The sequence below is a fragment of the Mus pahari genome, chromosome 9 (assembly GCF_900095145.1).
Source record: "Mus pahari chromosome 9, PAHARI_EIJ_v1.1, whole genome shotgun sequence".
Taxonomy (NCBI): domain Eukaryota; kingdom Metazoa; phylum Chordata; class Mammalia; order Rodentia; family Muridae; genus Mus; species Mus pahari.
This window is the reverse complement of record NC_034598.1, coordinates 27,787,593-27,807,522: the sequence shown is the minus strand read 5'-3', so window position 1 is coordinate 27,807,522 and position 19,930 is coordinate 27,787,593. Positions and strand designations below refer to the sequence as shown.

Below are 19,930 nucleotides of genomic sequence, written 5' to 3'. Positions count from 1 at the left end.
GATTTCCTGCCTTCTTCTTCCTTTGTATGATGACTAGTAATAATTTGGGGGGTCACAGATCCCTTGGGGAATTCGAGTCAAGTCCTGGATACTTATCCCAAATTACACATTTGCGTATAGTTTTGCTTATGATATAGTTGGGCTCTTGTACCCTGTATGGTGCAAAGTCCCTGAGCCCTGCTGTAGAAACTGAATCTTTTCCATTGGTTCCTGGCATGGCTGCCTTTAGACCCGCTGACTGGAGTCTTTACACCCAAAGCCCCACAATGGCGTGATGAAGGAACATAGCTCAATCAGGCCAGAAACCTGCTCCCAGGTGTGGAACCCCTAGCCCTGCCCTGAGCTTTGCAGTCAGTCTAATGTGCAGAGTCCATGTCTACACAAGCTTGGCAGGGATGAACTGAGCGGCAGGAGACTGTGAGGTGCTTAAAAGCGTGGGCTCTGAGATGTAACTGCTGGAGTCCAAACCGCGGCTCCAGAACTGCGGAGCTTTGTGTGCAGAGACAAGCCACCCACCCACCCTCTGCCTCAACCCTCTCACCCGCACCCTCTTCTAAGATGGTCTTCCCTCGGGATTCTTGTGAGGGTCAGATGAGTTCACTTGCATGGCAGAGGCTTAGCAGGTACCCGGTGTGCGGTGGCACGTGGTAGCGGCTCTATTCAGTGCTGATGCTGACTTGGGCACACAACCCCGAGGGCACATGTCCCAGGAGGATACCCACAGCACAGCACGGAGAAGGGTGAGCCTCTCATTCTTGTCCCTGGATAGGAGTAAAGAAGGCCTGGCCAACACGCGAGAGATCCTGGTGGATTTGGGCCTGGAGCCCTCTGAGTCAGACTGCATCGCGGTCCAGCACGTGTGCACCATCGTCTCTTTCCGCTCGGCCAATCTCTGCGCGGCGGCTCTGGCAGCCATCCTGACTCGCCTCCGAGAGAACAAGAAGCTGGCCCGACTCCGCACCACAGTGGGCGTGGATGGAACCCTCTACAAAACACACCCTCAGTAAGTGCTGCCCGCCAACCTGTATCCCAACGCTGGGTCGCCCCCTGGAGCTGAGCCCCAGTGCTCCCTCAGGTCTGTGTTACATATCTGTGCAGTTGGAGTCAGCTCTCTCTCACTAGTTCTAAGATTCCAAGGGAAGAGTGAGCCAAGTGTGCGTTTACACAGCTGACCGGGTGCTTTGGGGAATCACTCACTGAGAGATGGGCTGTTAGCTGGATGTGGTGGTGCAGACCAGTAATTACAGAACTCAGAGGGGCTGACCAGAAGCAGGTTCTCTGTTGTGGATGGAGGGCAGAACAATGGTGATTTCCACTGTAAGGAGGCAGGAAGAAAGCAAGCTTGAGGTCAGTCTGGGCTATGCAGTAAGACCTATCTCAAATAAATAAATAAATAAATAAATAAATAAATAAATAAAACAAACAAAAAATCTGAGCCGGGCATGGTGGTGCACGCCTTTAATCCCAGCCCTCGGAGGCAGAGGCAGGCAGATTTCTGAGTTCGAGGCCAGCCTGTTCTACAAAGTGAGTTCCAGGACAGCCAAGGCTATACAGAGGAAACTCTGTCTTGAAAAACCAAAAAAAAAAAAAAAAAAAAAAATCTGTTAAAGCTATTGCCTAATTAGAAAGACTATCTATCTATCTATCTATCTATCTATCTATTTATCTATCTATCTATCTACCCATCCACCCATTCACCCACCCACCTTCCCATCCATCCATCCATCCATCCATCCATCCATCCATCCATCCATCCATCCACCCACCCACCCATCCATTCACCCACCCACCTTCCCATCCATNCATCCATCCATCCATCCATCCACCCACCCACCCATCCATTCACCCACCCACCTTCCCATCCATCCATCCATTCACCCGCCCACCCATCCATTCACCTACCTTCCCATCCATCCATCCATCCATCCATCCATCCATCCATCCATCCATCCATCCATGCAAGGACTGGTGTGTTCATTCACTCATCTCTTGTGTGTCTGCCTGCCTGTCTGCCTGCCTATCTGTCTATTTATGTGTCTTCCTACCTTTCCATCTGTCATCTTCCTAACAATCTTTCTCTCCACTATCTAGGGAATCCCCATGGCATAGCAATACTGAAAAGTCAGAGATACCCCGTCAGTGATGGGGAAAATCAGTGATGGCAGAGGTCGCCAGATCCCGCTAGGAAGACTTAGGGAAATAAAAATTCCTCAAGGGATTCAGAGTGAAAGACTCGTTAGCTAACGGAGGCTACACTGGAAGCCAGGAGTGTGCACCCTAGAAGGGGCTGAAAGAACAAATCCTTCCCCACAGGCAGAGGCGACACCTACCATCACATTGTTCCTTCATGCCCTCTCAGCACTTCCCTTAGCTTCCAAAGTGTCCTTTCAACTGTCCTAGCTTATCATAGTCCATCTGCCCACTGCCCAACAAGCAGAGTCCCCCGGGTCCCACTGCCCACTACCCCTGTGTCTGTTCCCGCTGACTAACCCAGCTGAAAAGACTGCTCACTATCTGACTGTCACCTCTACCTCCAGGTACCCCAAACGCCTACACAAGGTGGTGAGGAGACTGGTCCCCAACTGTGATGTCCGCTTCCTCCTGTCAGAGAGCGGAAGCACCAAGGGGGCCGCCATGGTGACCGCAGTGGCCTCTCGGGTGCAGGCCCAGCGCAAGCAGATCGACAAGGTGCTGGCTTTGTTCCAGTTGAGCCGAGAGCAACTCCTGAGTGTGCGGGACAAGATGCGGGCTGAACTGGAGTACGGGCTGAAGAAAAAGACCCACGCTCTGGCTACCGTGAAGATGCTTCCCACCTATGTCTATGGGATGCCGGATGGCACAGGTGGGTTGGGTTGGTACAGACACCTGGTCTATGGGGTGTGCAGGGCTCCTGTCTACACCCTGCAAATGCAGAGACTGTTAGAGCCTTGGATGAAGAGAGGGGCCAGTTGGAGGAGTCTGCAAGACTTGGTTAAAACGTGCACGTGTGTTTTTATGTCTGTGTCTCTGTGTGTGTTTGTTTGTGTGTGTGTATGTCTGTGTCTGTTTGTGTATGTGTGGCTGTCTGTGTCTGTGTGTGTCTGTTTGTGTGTGTATATCTATGTATCTGTGTCTATTTGTGTATGTATATGTATGTGTGTCTTTCTGTGTATCTCTCTGTGCATACAATTGTATGTGTATGTCTCTGTGTATGTATATTTATCTCTGTATGTGTATGTGTGTATCTGTGTGTGTTTGTGTGCGAATATGTATGTATGTATGTGTCTGTGTGTGTATGTGTCTCTCTGTGTGACCTGTGTGACCTGTGTGAATGAGTGTATGTGTATATGAGTGTATGCATGTGTGTATACATGTGTCTCTATGTGTATGAGTGTATGTTTGTGTGTTGGTGTGTGTGTATGTCTGTGTGTATATGTCTGTGTCTGTGTGTACATGTGTGTGTCTATGTTTTTGTCTGTGTGTGTATATATGTGTAGATATGTTTGTGTGTATGTCTCTGTGTATATTGTATATGTGTGTCTGTGTATATATGCTTGTATGTAAGTATATGTGTATCTGTATATGTTTGTGTGTATTTTTGTGTGTGTATGAGTGCATATGTCTGTATCTGTATGTGTCTGTCTGTATGTGCGCATATGTATGTGTATATATGTGTATTTGTCTGTATGTGTCTGTGTCTGTGTATATCTGTGTCTATGTGTGTCTGTGTCTGTGTGTATCTATATATGTGTGTCTGTGTGTGTATGAGTACATGTGTCTGTGTATGTGTGTCTGCATGTGTGTATATATATGTATATATGTGTGTTATGTATGTGTATATGTATGTATGTGTGTTATGTATGTGTATGTGTGTATATGTGTGTTTTCTTGATGTGGGTGACAACAGGAACAGACCTCCTGCTGTGAGCCAGCAGAAGTCCCTATGCTGCCCCAACCCTCCCTCTGGGCCCTTGGGTTTCTGTGGGCCTTCAGGGCTCCCTCTGGGTAGCACTCTCTTGGGCTTTGGGTTATGGCCTGGCTCCTCACTGTTTCTGCCCTGACTTTTCCAACTCCCCCTCTGCCCTGCTGTCCTCTCTGCTCAGCTGAGGGGACCACTGAGCAGGGGCATCGGTTCTCTGCAGTCGCCTTACCTCTGTGACCCTCAGGGGCTTCTGTGTGCCACACCACACACATGGAGGTTGGAGGAATTGGCTCTCTCCTGCTCTGTGGGACCTGAGACTCAAACTCAGGTTGCTGGCCCATGCTCAGGCCTTACAGTTTACTCTGGGTTCTGTCATTTCATTCCACAAATCACTGCCTGTTACCTGAAGATGGAATATTCCCATTTCATGGATGTCACAGGCTCATAAGCTTCTGGGGGGGGTGTCACACACTTTGAATCTCTTAACAACAATGACTTTTCTGGAACCAAAGTCCTTTGAGTTTATAGAAAAATTGAGAACAGTAAAACAAACCAGCCACCACCACCTCCTCCTCCTCCTCCTCTTCCTCCTCCTCCTCCTCCTCCTCCTTCTCCTCTTCCCCCCACTCCTGTGTCCCTCAAATCTCCCTGGAGCAGCAGTTGCATGCTAGGCTCTGTTCTAGGCCCAGCAATAGAGCAGAGTCCGCGTGCTTATGAATGGAACTTAGACATGCAGGCAGAAGGATAGAGATGGCTGGAATGATGTCGTCAAGTTTGAGAAACAGAAAGAGCAGTATGGCCAGAAGCGGGCGGGTGAATGGAGGGCAATGAGAGCCGCTGTGTAGACCAGGCTCTGATGCCGAGGGGCAGGGGTGGGGAGGGAGGCCCCGCAGTCAGGGACCTGCACGGTTCCACGATGCAGGGCTGGAGTTGCTTTCCCAGCCAGAGGACATGGAGACCAGGGAAGAGGGAACAGGAACTGGCTCATACCGGGCCAATGAGATGGCTCAAGGTGTAAGGCTGCTTCCCACGTAAGCCGGGAAACCCGAGCCGTACCCCAGGATCACACGTGGAGGCGGAAGGAAAGAACAAACTCTGCAGAGTTGTCCTCTGACCTCCATCACGGGCCATGGCGTACATGCCGTCCTACCTATATCACGCACACGTGTGCACATGATAAAAGAAGAGCAGGCTCATGCTATGGTGAAGGATTCCCCTGGACTCTTTCAAGAGGGTGGAGATGCTTTCTGGAGTCCCTTGCACTCAGGTTAGCTGGCCGGGATTCCCCATTTAAGGCCCCCTGAGTGCCAGGTTCTGTGCATTATGTCCCATACCGGATGCTTGGGACCCACTGGGCAGTAAGGTTTCGAGCTGGAAGAACCTTGAAGACTCGGCTTCCTCCCTCTGTAGACATGGAAAGAGGCCCAGAATGGAAGCAATGGGGAGTGGGGGTGGGGTGGGGGAGAGTGCCTGGGTCCTGGGGAAATGAGGGCTAAGAAAAAATGCTCTGGCCTAAGGCGGGTTCAGGTACCTGCGGGGACCTGAGGCTTCTTCGGTCTGGGAGGTCAGGAACAGAGGTTCCTCTTCTTTTGGGCTTGACCTTCTGTTCTTCCAAGATGGGTCCCTGCCCAGCATGGGTGGGTGGGATGCAGCCTCCACTCTCTCTCTCTCTCCCCCAGAGAAAGGAAAGTTCCTTGCCCTGGATTTGGGGGGAACTAACTTCCGAGTCCTCCTGGTGAAGATCAGACGGAGGTCGGTGCGAATGTACAACAAGATCTTCGCCATCCCTCTGGAGATCATGCAGGGCACTGGGGAGGAGGTGAGTGTCAGGGCCGGGGGTGGGGGGGGAGGGCAGCCACCGCCCCCATCAGTGCACACCTCACATGAGCTCCTCTCTCTCCCCCCTCCCCCACGCAGCTCTTTGACCACATTGTACAGTGCATCGCTGACTTCCTGGACTACATGGGCCTCAAGGGCGCCCAGCTGCCTTTGGGCTTCACCTTCTCCTTCCCCTGCCGACAGACATGCATCGACAAGGTGAGAAGGCCCTGCCAGGCACACAGCCGGCCCAGAGGCTGCCCTCCCGGGGGGGGGGGGGGGCGCATTTCAAGGTTCCTCTGTGTCTGTGCTCGCATTGGGTTTTGTTTCTGAGACAGGGTCTCCCGTGTCCCAGGAAGGCCTCAAATTCCTTTTTTTCTTTTCTTTCCGAGACAGGGTTTCTCTGTGTAGCCCTGGCTGTCCTGGAGCTCACTCTGTAGACGAGGCTGGCCTCGAACTCAGAAATTCGCCTGCCTCTGCCTCCCAAGTGCTGGGCTTAAAGGCGTGCGCCACCACTGCCCGGCTTCAAATTCCTGATATAGGCAGGGATCACCATGAATTACTGATCTTCCTGCTGCCACCTTCTGTGTCTTGGGGTAGCAGGCCTGCACCACCAGGCCCAGCACACGTTGTCGCGCTGAGGATGGGACTCAGCGTAGGACGTATACTAGGCAAGCACATCACCAGGCCACTGTGCACACATCTGGGAACACGTGGTGTAGAGAGAATTAACCATTTAAAGGGTTTTCTATATATCTGATTTCATTTCTCCTTAGTTTGAAATTCACAAAAAGAGTTAACTCCCTGGTATCTTCAGGGGGATTGGGTGCAGGGTACCACAGGTACCACAGGTACCACAATCCATGTTGCTCAAGTTCATTCTACAGAATGGCATAGTGTCTGCACAGACCTGGCCCACATCCTCCTGAATACAGGAAGCCATCTCTAGATCACTTCCCACAGGGTAAATGCCAAGCCGGACATCAGGAAAGGGTGATAAGAGGGGCCTGGGACATCAGGACAGCTGCCAATTCTTCTTCTGACTACTTTAAATTAATCTGTTTGGTCGTTTTTGAGTCTCTGCCTGCATGTACATCTGCCACACATGTGTGCAGTGCCTGTGGAGGCCAGAGGAAGACATCAGATCCCCTGGAACTGGAGTTGCAAGGTAGTTGTGAGCCACCATGTTGGTACTGAGAACTGAACCTGGGTCCTCTATAAGAGCAGCCAGTGCTCCTAACCACTGAGACATCTCTCCAGTCCATCCACAGTTGGTTGGATCTAGGGAGTGGCCCTCTCAGATATGGCCTAGTATCCATGAAGGGATACATGTGACACTATTAGAAAAGAGGGGTGCACTCATTTTATGGAGCGGTTTGAGAAGGAAGTGGCCAGCGAAGGCTAATTAGAACTGGGCAAAAATTTTTTATGAGCTCTGAACAGCACATGTGATCAGGGAGATGCCAAAGTTGTAGGGTTTTTGTTGATAGATAAAAGCTCACCCATGTAACCTAAGAGATGCGTTTCTCAAGCTGTCCTGGTGTAGGGAGCTCAGCGCCAGCCTGGGTTACATGATACCCTGCCCTTCACCAGTGATGATGATGATGATTGATGATGATGATGATGATGAAGATGATGATGATGATGAGGATGAGGATGATGATGATGATGATGATGAGGAGGAGGAGGAGGCTAGATACACCCTCAGCATCCACGGTGCTACTTCTGTGCCAGACACTGCTTTGTGCTTTTCAAAACCTTTGCTTCAGGTTGGGGGAAAGAACCTGACGACAACCACAGACCCTGATGTAAATTGTCAGGCGTCTTCTCATTTATTGGCTGTGTGACCTTGGGTGCATTCTTTAACCTCTCTGTGGTTTCGTTTTCTCATTTTTTACAAGTGAGTCTAGGAGTTGTCAAGATCAGTCCGAAGTTTACTGTTCTTGCAAAGGACTCAGGCATCAGATCCCATTACAGATGGTTGTGAGCCACTATGTGGTTGCTGTGAATTGAACTCAGGACCTCTGGAAAAAGAGTCAGTGCTCTTAACCACTGAGCCATCTCTCCAGCCCCATATCTATGTCATTTTAAAAACAAAAGTGGACTTGCACTGGATGGTGGTGGCACACACCTTTAATCCTAGTGTTTGGGAGGCAGAGGCAGGTGAATATCTCTGAGTTTGAGGCCAGGCTGGTCTACAGAATGAGTTCCAGGATGTCCAAGGCTATACAGAGAAACCCTGTCTTGAAACACAACAAAAAAAAAAAAAAAAAAAAAAAAAAAAAAAAAAAGTGGGCTTCTTCTTTACCTGTGTGTTAATGGCTTTCATTAAAAACTGTGTGACGAACGTCTTCCAATGCTCCATGTTTCTTGACAGTGTGGTGGTTCTGGTTTGTAATAGTATTGATGATGATGGATAAGACATTATGTCTTCTCAGTACTGCTGAGGGCGGGGAACATCTCGTTCTACTGTAACGGTGCTGAGTCTGACATTTTCTAAGTCTCGAGAACACCTCCATCCGTCGTGGGCTATATTAGCAATGGGATGCTCTGACCCCGGACTTTGATTCTGTGTAGCAGCAGCAGGAACATATCTGAGTCTTGAAGACCAGGCAGAGCTGTGGAGAGCCCATTTGGCAGGAGCCATGCTGGGATAGTGAAGGCAAAAGCAGGCCAAGAACATGCACGGTCTGCCAGTGACCAGACTCGGTGCCTACGGGATCTGAGGTGCTCTGTCATTCCGAGAACGGCTGCCCAAGGGAAGTGTTCCCCTTCTTTGTTTCAGGGGACTCTAGTAGGGTGGACCAAAGGCTTCAAGGCTACCGACTGTGAAGGGGAGGACGTGGTGGACATGCTCAGAGAGGCCATCAAGAGGAGAAATGTAGGCTATGGTGGGGAGGTCACATTGGGTCTGCCCTCTTCCCCTGCCCTGCCATGATGCATACACCCAGGCCACGGGATTCAGGCCTTGTTCCGTCTGCCTTGGGCCCAGGTGCCCCTCACACACTCTGCTTCTTTTGCAGGAGTTTGACCTGGACATCGTTGCAATCGTGAACGACACGGTGGGGACCATGATGACCTGTGGCTATGAGGATCCCAGGTGTGAGATTGGCTTGATTGCAGGTACGTGGTCAGGCACGGTGCCACAGACAGTGTCCCGGTCCCCTTGGACTCTCCTGGGGTCCCTGCTCTGTGACCAGGGTGTGATTCAGTCTGGGGACCTTGGTCGGCTCATTCCCAGGCTCTTTCTCACCAAGGCTGTGAGCCAAGGCCCTTCGTTTCATTGAGGAAGGGGGAGATGCACAAAGAAAGAATTTTTCTTTTCTTCATCTCTCCCCTTCATGTTTTGGGCATTTCCGCAGATGTATACTGTGGTTCAGGTTTACTGCTTCTTCCCTTGTGGTGTCCAGGCACCGAACAGGGAAGGATGGAGCAGAACCGAGTTCTGAGGTCCACATCTTTCCCTAGGTGTGTCTGGGCTCCGGTACACCCCAGGCAGGAAAGGATGAAGCCAAGTCCAAAATGTGTGGTCCACAGGACCTGGGTCTGGCAGGGAATGCTGGGGAGGGAAGAGGTCTCCGGAGATCTCAGTGTCACATTTGTTCAATTAGGCAACTCTCTCAGGTGATATTCAAAGAAACAGCATGTGTACATACACTTTATCTGGGGGTGAGCCAAGGGTTATATAGTTTTGGGGAATGAGGTGAGAATCTCCAGGGTGGACAAAGGTCATTGGCTGGAGACTAAGGTACTGAGATGCCTCATTAGCACGGGGAGGCATCCTGGGGTCTCAGGCGCAGAATGACGTGATATTCCTCAGGTAGTCTGTGTGGACTCCGGGATCCTCAGAGAAGAGGAAGTCCCAATGACTAAAGGAGCCCACCCTTTTGCACTGAGCTCAGGGCTGTGCGGTAATGATGATGATAGGCAAGAGGGACCTGATGATAATGGTAAAGAGGATGATGATGCAACTGCTGTGGAGGATGCTGATGCTGGGGATGCTGAGGCTGGGGATGATGATGATGATAGGAAGGATGGAGCTGCTGCTGCTGCTGCTTATAGTGATGGCAGTGATGACACTGATGGTGATGGGTTTCATGGGGTGATAGGGAAGATGATGATGATGATGATGACGATGATGATGATAGACATGCTGCTGCTGGTGACAATGGCAAGAATCATTCATTGGCTACTTGACAGCTAGAGAGAATACACAAATGTTGCCTTATTTTTTTTTTAACAACTCCATAAGGCACTTGTTCAAGACCAGCCAGCTGAATAGAAGCTGGAATCCCATCTATCTGTGCCTCGGACCTCAGACACCAACTTACTTATGGTCTTCATCAGCCTGACTTAGACCTAGTGTCGTCTTTTGAGGACTGAAGTCCCCTCATGATTCCTTCCAGGGACAGGAAGCAACGTGTGCTACATGGAGGAAATGAGGAACATCGAGCTGGTGGACGGGGACGAAGGCCGGATGTGCATCAACACGGAGTGGGGTGGGTTTGGAGACAATGGCTGCATCGATGACATCCGCACCCAGTACGACAAGGAGGTGGATGAGGGCTCCCTGAACGCTGGCAAGCAGAGGTGAGAAGGCCAGGTGGTGTGTCATGTGTGAAGGGATTACATGTAGATGTGATCCTGTGTGGGGGGTGTCACGTATGAAGGGATTACATGTAGATGTGATCCCGTGGGGGGTGTCATGTGTGAAGGGATTACATGTAGATCTGATCTCATGTGGCATGTATGTCACATATGAAGGGATTACATGTAGATGTGATCCTGTGGGGGGTGTCACGTATGAAGGGATTACATGCAGATGTGATCCTGTGGGGGGTGTCATGTGTGAAGGGATTACGTGTAGATCTGATCTCATGCGGCATGTATGTCATGTATGAAGGGATTACATGTCGATGTGATCCCATGGGGGGTGTCATGTGTGAAGGGATTACGTGTAGATCTGATCTCATGCGGCATGTATGTCACGTATGAAGGGATTACATGTACATGTGATTCCGTGGGCTTTTCCTTAACCCCGTTCCTTCCAAATAACAGCAGGGCATCTCTATGCCTGCTCTATCCCCCTTTAGTTCCCAAATAAATGGCACGGAGGCCCAGACCTAACGAATTTATTAACAAGCTGCATGTTGGGCAGATGCTCATCTGTTCTAACCTCATTGGCTGCTTACTCCCCAGCCTCGTGGTCCTTTACTCTGAGCCGTCCCTGGCTCGCTCTGTTCCATGCGCGTCCTCATGGCGACTCACATGATGATCTCCTGGTTCATCTTCTTCTCCGCTTCCTCTTCACGGTTACTCTCTTAGCAAGAAAATCTTCCTGTTCTCGTTCTTCTCCTCTCTTCTCTTTTTGCTTGGTACCTCCAGACTGGGGTCAGAAGGCCCGCCCTGTGCTCTCCTGCCCAGCTATAGGCTGAATAAGCTCTTTATTAACCAATCAGAGTTGATGGAAAAGAAGAATTTTTTTACACATCATTGAGACAGGAGATGTTCCACATAACAGGCCAATGCCAGTGTCAGGACTGCCACCAGATCTCTGGGCACAGCAAACAGCATCTGAATACACAATGTACAGCACTGTGCCCCAGCAGACGCCGTTTTGCCAAACCCAGGGAGCAGGTCTGTTCTGTGGCATCAACCTGGCAGCTTTCTCTATGATTCTATCTCTGAACCAGTTGCCAGAACAGGGGATAAAAGAAGGCCATCTTTCTGTTTCTGACAGGAGAGGGAGGGGTCCCTTTTCTAATTACCAGAAGGTAATCTGAAGACTTGTGGGCTCTGGTAGCCAACCAGAAGCTGTCAGAATGTCTGCTTGCAGACTGCCTGGGTACCACAGAGCAGGGGTGTATGACCTAATGGTCCTTAAGGTGGGCTTTACAATGTCCCATTTAGAGGTCAAGGTCCTTGGGCTTTTAAAGTCAGTGAATTCTAAGGGGTGGGAAAGGGGTCCCTAGGACAGATGGGAAGGCTGGCCTCAACATGGTATCACATCTTATCATGGACTACAAGCCTTTATGAGGTACGCCGCAATTACTAACTACTGAAAAGACAGAAAATAATGAACGGCTTCTAGACACCTTATGGTAGATTTCCACCTGCATTCTGATGCTCACTGGAAGAGAGGGCTAGACTGAGGTGAAGCTAGTGTATGAGGCCCCCAGGAGTGAGTCTGGGCCTGTCCCCAGTGTTCTGCAAATGGCCAGAGAGTGTTTTAGATCTGGTGGGACTCGTCCCAGTTAAGCTTGGGGTTATAATCTATAAACTGAGGGGAAGCAGATATTATCATGATGGCAGGCAAGCAAGAGGAGGTTGAGCACCTCAGAAATGTGCTAAGATCAGGCTCAAGGATACGATGGGCTGAGAATATTGTCTAGGCAGGGGCTTGGACAAGGACCGGATGGGTATTGATGGTCCCTCTCCCTCTTTGGCAATCTTCATTCCTGGCTGGCAGGGGCAGACCCTGCCTCCTGCAGCCCTTAGAATCCTGCTTCGCTGTCAGTTTACAGGTAAAGCTTACGTAGGGACACATGCCACGACGGGATGTGGGGAGCTGGGCTTGGCTCCCACGTGGCTCTGAGGCCTCCCTCTCTCACTTCACCCCTCTGTGTTATGTTTTTTTTTTTTTTGACAACTGCAGTGAGAGCCTCCGAGGCCACTGTGAGCCATGAATTTCAGGTGCGGTGTGACTAGCTTTCCACATCCAGCCCGGCATCCTCACCCACCGGTTTAATCCACCTCTTCCTCCAAACAGATACGAGAAGATGACCAGTGGGATGTACCTGGGGGAGATTGTGAGGCGGATCCTGATCGACCTCACCCGGCAGGGGCTCCTCTTCCGAGGGCAGATTTCAGAGCGACTCCGGACCAGGGGTATCTTTGAAACCAAATTCCTGTCCCAGATTGAAAGGTGATGTATGACCAAACTTAACTTGCTTTGTGTGGGATGCTGAGGGAAAGGGACAGCTGTCTTTCCCCACAAGGGGTGGGAAGATCTGAGAATGGAAAAAATGAAAAGCAAGACTTGAGGATGTGGCTCAGTGGGTAGGGTGCTCGCCTAGCATGTGTGAAGCCCTGGATTTGATCCCCGGCATCTTCATAAAGCACGTGTGGTGGTTCACACCCACTATCTCAGTACTCAGGAAGTGGAGGCAGGAGGACCAAGATCAGTGTTGGCTACATGGCAAGTTTGAAGCCATCCGGGAGTATGTGAAACCCTGGAGAGAGAAGCAGAGGGTGGGTAGGAAGACTCCAGTAGCCACGGAGTTTGCTGGCCATTCGCTCATGGCACCTCCACTGCCCACTCACCTGCATCCGATTCCAGCTCAGAGGACAGCATCCTGTCTGGGGATAGATTAGCCCCAGGTCACTTAATTGAAAGGACCGGGTTCTCTACCAAGGTTCCAGGAGGAATTAATTTACGCTAAAAGCTAGCCCTTCTCTATTTTGAAAAGATGATATACCTGTGACAAAGAAATATCTGGAAAAGGAAATCACTCATATGCTTATTACCAAATACAGCTACTTTGAGTTTGCATATTTTGTCCCCTCCAGAGTTCTTTAATGTATGCAAGCTTATTTGGTACATGCCATCATATTACATGTACTTTACATAGCATTGATTCGGTGTTTACATAGACATTTTTACTTACAATGCTAGGTTAGTTGTTTGTTTGTTTGTTTGTTTTAGAGGGTCTGATATAGTCCAGGTGACCTCAAAGTTGCAGTGTAGCTGAGGGCTGCCTCTACCTCCCTAGTGCTGGGGTTCCAGTGTTTGTTTGGTGCCTGGCTTCTGTTTCTCATTTTACTATTTATTAGGAAGGATTTTAAACCTCTTCTAAAGTAGAACAACAGTGAAACAGACCCGTGTCCCCATCGCTGCTCCTCACAAGGGTCAGCTCCTCACCAAACTGCATTTGTCCCACAACCCCATGGCCTCGCCTCTGACCAGGTTAATCTGAAACGCAGCCCATACCTTATGTCAGCTCATTTATAAATATTTCAAGATGCAGCTCTAAAGTAGGAGCTCTTTAAAAAAAAGTCATAACCAAGGGCTCAGTGGTTAAGAGCACTGACTGCTCTTCCAGGGATCCTGAGTTCAATTCCCAGCAACCACATGGTGGCTCACAACCATCTGTAATGGGATCTGATGCCCTCTTCTGGTGTGTCTGAAGACAGTGATGGTGTCCTTATACACATAAAATAAATAAACCATAAAAGTAAACAAACAGACAAAATATTTTTTTAAAAATCATAACCAACTACCATTATCATATCCCGAACAACTAATGTCACCCCTAATGTCAGAAACACCTTCTTTGAGTTGTTTCTTGAACTGCCAGACAAGCGCAGACGCGGAAGTACAGTTGTTTGGAATGTGTTAGTAGACAAACAGGGCTCCTCTGCTTGATTAGTGTGTCTAAAGTACACTTTACTCTCTGGGCGTCCTCTCCCTTGTTCTCCCCAACTGCACCATTGCAGAGGAAACCGAGTTTCATCCTTTGACTTTCCTGTATTCCTGACCTGGATGCTCAGGACAGCATTCAGTTCTCTCCCTTGTCTCTTGGATCATCTGGAAATCTTACATTCACCCTGGATCCTCATCAGATTCAGTGTCGAATCTCCGTCTGTCTGTCCCTTTTCTGTATTGTTACGGCTCACCAATGCTTATGGCGACAATCTTGTGTTGCTGGCGTTAGTTAGCTAGAAGATTTCTTGAAAGCAAGCTTTCCTTTATTAGCTTGCTAGTGTAAATAATCATTTTGAAACACTGCATAAAACTTCACTGTTACTATACTATAATTTACTAAATTTCCCCTTAGTGTGTGATGCCAACGTTATAATTTATGAATTTTTGTTATTCTGAGAAACACCATCATAGCTACTCTTTTTACACACAGTTATTTGCATCTTATGAATTATTTACTTGGGAGCATTTGACAAATGGAGTATGTCCCTGAGGGTGCATTGCTGCTTCGGAGAGTGGCTTCTGAGGCTGCAGACGTAGCTCGGTTGGCTTGCTTCCCTGGCACGCACAAAGCCCAAGGTTCAAATCCACAGCACAGCATAAGCCAGGCCTCGTGGTGCATGTGTGCAACCTTTGAACAAGAGGCAAAGAAAGAGAAGTTTAAGGTCATCTTTGGTCGTGTAATGAGTTCTAGGGCAGCCTGGGCTATATGAGACCCTGTATAAACAAACAAACAAAAACAAAAACAAACAAATAAGCAAAATAGTGCTTTGTATTCCTGCTGCCACCAGTTATATAGATATGCGGACTCCTCGTAACCTGTGCTCAATCAGTGAGCGTTACCAGCCTTTCAGATTAGATGGTTTTGAGTGAGAAAGCCTGCCTGGGGCCAATAACAGGTGTAAAGAGATTCAGAGCCAGGAAAACCCTTGGGGGGCAGAATCAGGAGGGTTTCTTTGGGCTACAAAGGGAGTGCCAGGCAAGCCAGGGCTTCAGAACAAGACTTTATTCCAAAAATACAATTCAACAAAAACCAGCAGAAAACAAATACACCAGTGTGCTCACTTTACCAGCGAAGTCAGAGCGCTCACAAGGGAGCTCCTGTAGGGTTCTTGCTGTCTGGAGCGCTGGCCACAGAAGGTGACATCACTGTAAAATCACGACCTAAAAAGACCGGGCTCAGAGGTTAAGAGTAGTGGCTGCTCTTGCAGAACTGGGTTTGGTTCCCAGCATCTTTGTGGCTGCTCACAACTGCCTGGAACTCCAATTCCAGGGGATCTGGTACCCTCTTCTAGCCTTTGCTGGTGAAAGTCACTCACACAGTGTAAGCAAAACACTCATACACATAAAATGAAAATAATAAATCCTTAAAAAGAAGAAGGGGAGGGGAGGAGAAGCTGGAGGGAGAGGGGGAGGAAGAGGGGGAGGAAGGAGTGGAGGGGGAGGAGTCACCAGTGCTCTGGCACCCGAAGGAGCAGGTGTACCGAGTGGGATCCTCTGAGAACAGCTTCGCCCTGTCAGCCTGACCTGCTTGTGTCTGTGGTCTGTGTCCCCTCAGCCCAAACAAGTTGTTTCTAGAAGCCAAGTATGGTGGTCGCCTGTACCTCAGCACTCAGCTGAGGCGGGAGATTCAGAGTTTGAGGAAGACCCTGGAGAGAGAGGGAGGGGAGAAGGGAGATGGGGTGAGAGTTCACCTTCTCTGTTGGTGGAGTGCTTGCCTGGCATGCGGGAAGCTCTGGGTTCCGTTCCTAGCATCACAAGACAAATAAAAATCTAAAAATAAGTGGAAGGAAGAAAATAAGAAGCTCCTATGACCCGACCAGTGTCTGGGGAGCTGTCTGTCTGCCCTTCCACCTTCCTAGGCAGTGACCAACATTAAAACACATTCACTGAGACAAGAAATAGAACCCAAACAAACGCGTCCATCCCGAGACAAAGAGCACACAGTGCTTGGTCACCCCCGGTCTCTGCAGCCACGCGACATAAAATGGCTTCATCTTCAGGGCTGCAGCTCTGTAGTCATTCGGGCGTGTCTGCCATCCTTTGGAGGGCTCATCACACATGCAACCTCACAGGCCTTAGCTTGAGGCTCGGAGCTCAGTGCCGGATGCCTTTGCTTATCACTGGCTCACTGTGACTTGATTGGGGTCTAGTCCTGAAGGCAGCTTGTCCCCGAGGTGCCATTTCTCTGTCCATGGTCTTACCAGGTTCTCATTCTTCTGTTGTTGTTGTTTGGTTGGTTGGTTTTGGTTTTGGTTTTTCAATTCAGGGTTACTCTGTGTAGCCCTGGCTGCCCTGGAACTCACTCTGTAGACCAGGCTGGTCTCGAACTCAGAGATCTGTCCACCTCTGCCTCCAAAGTGCTGGGATCAAAGGTGTGCACCATTAACACCTGGCTGGCTCCCATTCTTTTTTTAACATTTTTTTTTTTTGAGAATTTCATACATACATGCATGTAATTTGTTTTGATCAAACCCACCCCCATTCCTCCCCACCAGTTCCTACCTCACCCCTCCCACACTATTCTTTCCCCAGTTTCATGAATTCTTTTAAAGAAAACCCATGGGGTCGATCTCATGCTGCCTGTACAGCCTGTACGGCCATGTGCCAGAGCAAGGGCAGCCTCTCGGGGGCCCCATCCCTGAAGAAAGCTCTCTCAAGCCAACTCCTCTTTACCCAGCAGCCACCAATTGCCCACTGCTCCCCAGCCAAGGGAGCCTTGCGACCTCCTCTGCCCGCCATGCTGGGCTAAGCCTTTCTCTGGTCGCACATGCACACAGTCACGGCTGCTCTGAGTTAACATGTACAGCTCTCCTGTCTCATCTGGTTGTTGTTTTTTTCTTTAAAGATTTATTTATTTTTATGTGTATGAGCACACTGTAGCTGTCTGCCTTCAGACACACCAGAAGAGGGCACTGGATCCCATTACAGATGGTTGTGAGCCACCATGTGGTTACTGGGAATTGAACCCAGGACCTCTGGAAGAGCAGCCAGTGCTCCTAACCTCTGAGCCATCTCTCTAGCAATGTCCCCCCCCCACTCCCCCATCTATTACTTTAGTCACTTGGTCACTGAATACCTGAGAAATGGGCATCTGGTATGTTGGCCGCTGACCCTAATATTAGCTCCTAATGAGACAGGAATGAGCGTGCTCTTACATCTTGCAGTTTAAAGGCAATAGGACTTCCTAGAGTATGGGACTTTCCCTATGTCTCTGACATTCTGCAGCCCCAGCCGTTGGCATGGTACTTTAGGCTAAGGCATAGCCCGGCGACAAGACTCTGGATCACATGAAGCAGGTCCAGATGCTAGAAGCAGCTGATGTTCTGGCCTGCTTGTCCACAGTGACCGGCTGGCCCTCCTGCAAGTCAGGAGGATCCTGCAGCAGCTGGGCCTGGACAGCACGTGCGAAGACAGTATTGTGGTGAAGGAGGTGTGCGGGGCCGTGTCTCGGAGGGCTGCCCAGATGTGTGGCGCTGGCATGGCTGCCATCGTGGAGAAGAGGAGAGAAGACCAGGGCCTCCAGCACTTCAAGGTCACCGTGGGCGTGGATGGCACACTGTACAAGCTGCACCCACAGTGAGTCCCCGAGACGAGCTTACAACTTCTTTTCTTTGTCTCTTGAGTGACACACATTTTGGGGTTTGATTTCTGCAAATTATATAGCCTTTTAAATATCTTTACATCTATTTTGTATATACATACATATGTATGTATGTACATATGTGAATGTATAGGCATTAGTTCTCTTCTATTAGTATATGGGACCCACCCAGGAATCGAACTCAGGTCATCAGGCCTGGTGGCAAGCACCTCTAAGCCATCTCACCAGCTCTAAGTTTCTCTCTCTCTCTCTCTCTCTCTCTCTCTCTCTCTCTTTCTCTCTCTCTTTCTCAGATTTATTTATTATATGTAAGTACAGCTGTCTTCAGACACACCAGAAGAGGGCATCTGATCTCATTACAGATGGCTGTGAGCCACCATGTGGCTGCTGGAATTTGAACTCAGGACCTCTGGAAGAGCAGTCAGTGCTCTTAACCGCTGAGCCATCTCTCCAGCCCCCTCTTTCTTGAACTAAGATTTAAACAAAGGCTCGAAAGAAACCATAAGAGCTGGCACCTCAGGGCAGTGGTGATGCACACCTTTGATCCCAACACATGAGAAACAGAGGCAGGCAAGCTCTTCAGTTTGAGTCCAGCCTGGTCTACAGAGTGAGTTCAGAACAGTCAGGGCTACACAGAAAAACCGTGTCTCATAAAATAAAGACAAAACAAAAGGCTCTGACAAACAGTTTGATGTCCCCCCCCGCTCCCCCCAAAGGCCCTAAAACTAGCAATGGAGTCTCCTTAGATCAGTCCTGTGAGAATCCTAAAGCTAGCACCCCATTTGACTCATGGGTGTGGGGTTTTCGCCTAAGGCTGGAGAAGAAAACTTGGTCACAATGGTATAGACCACCAACCCCACTACAAGGACTGATGTCCCGTCTTCTTCCTCTTTGTCCCAGTTTCTCCCGGATACTGCAGGAGACGGTGAAAGACCTGGCCCCTCAGTGCGATGTGACATTCATGTTGTCAGAAGACGGCAGTGGGAAGGGAGCAGCTCTGATCACAGCTGTAGCCAAGAGGCTACAGCAGCCACAGAAGGACAACTAGGTGGCCCAGCCGGGTGATGACCAGGGACCACCAGACAACCTCCCGGCTCACCTTCCTCTCTCCGGACTCTAAGCATCCTGGTGCTGGCTTGGCAGTGACACTGGGTGACACCTCCATTTGGCATATTTTAGCCAAAGATGGTCTGACTTTCAAAAATCAAAGGATCTGGCCCCCAAGATCCCCCTTTTGGCAAGTCACTTGAGCTGTGAGCATTCAATAGTATCAGGTCTCAGGTTGCTGGAGTGTCCCTTTCAGGTACTATGCTACCTCTGGTGGGAGATTGGGTCTGAACTCTTGAGAGGGAGAAAGGCTTAGTGAAGTAGGGGATCTAGGTTAACATGGCCTCACTTGTCATGCTGGCTTTATAGGCCCTGGGGAAACAAGGGCACTGGCACCTGCATCTCTGAGTGCAGAGGAGCCCATTGCCCTGGAGCCAGCAGGAATCTCACCCACTCAGGGCACTCTGTGAGCACCAGGGGGTGTCATCCCCTGTGTGTGTATCTCGTGGTGGGACATCATTCCAGGTACTGTTTATCATTCATGTGACGCAGTAGGTGTCGCTGCTGTCTGCATTTATTTCAAGGACTGTTAGGTATACGAATACGGGCCATGAATAAAAGAAACTTGAGTTTCCAGGAACCATGAGGTATTGAGCTTTCTCCTGAGAGGCTTGTCGGCATCTCCATGTCCCGTCAAGGGAGGATAAGGGATTGTAGAGTCCAGTCCAGACTCCCTGCCCACAGAAGAAGATCTATGGAACTGATTATCCAAATTTCACATGATTGAAGTGAGGGACTTCCCAAGACCAAGCAGTGACCATGTGACCTGTGACCAAGTGCTTGCTTGCTTTTGGACTGGTGTCAGCTGGGAGTTGTATGTGTGTGCATACATATATGTCCATGTACAGGTGTGTGTACATATGTGCACACATGCAGATATGTGTTCATGTGTTTATCTCTGTGTGTGCACATGTAGATGTGTATTCATGTATAGGCATGTATGCATGCATGTAAATGTATGTTCATTGTAGGGGTGGATATGTACATGTGTATATTTGTGTGCACACACATGTAGGTG

General features: G+C 49.6%; 1 protein-coding gene across 2 annotated transcripts in view; it reads left to right on the top strand.

Annotated features, from left to right (window-relative positions):
* Positions 1-19,492, top strand: part of Hkdc1 (hexokinase domain containing 1) — a 37,777-nt gene extending 18,285 nt beyond the window's left edge. Inside the window, exons 9-18 of one of the 2 annotated variants that reach the window (XM_021205082.1) lie at positions 770-1,003; positions 2,538-2,842; positions 5,581-5,720; positions 5,819-5,938; positions 8,505-8,600; positions 8,743-8,842; positions 10,126-10,309; positions 12,489-12,644; positions 17,547-17,780; positions 18,706-19,492. In XM_021205082.1, coding sequence (XP_021060741.1) covers positions 770-1,003; positions 2,538-2,842; positions 5,581-5,720; positions 5,819-5,938; positions 8,505-8,600; positions 8,743-8,842; positions 10,126-10,309; positions 12,489-12,644; positions 17,547-17,780; positions 18,706-18,853 — 1,717 coding nt within the window. In that variant the 3' untranslated portion in view covers positions 18,854-19,492. The remainder of the gene's footprint in view (positions 1-769; positions 1,004-2,537; positions 2,843-5,580; positions 5,721-5,818; positions 5,939-8,504; positions 8,601-8,742; positions 8,843-10,125; positions 10,310-12,488; positions 12,645-17,546; positions 17,781-18,705) is intronic. The other variant, XM_021205083.1, reaches the window with a different exon arrangement.
* The last annotated feature ends 438 nt before the right edge of the window (positions 19,493-19,930 follow it).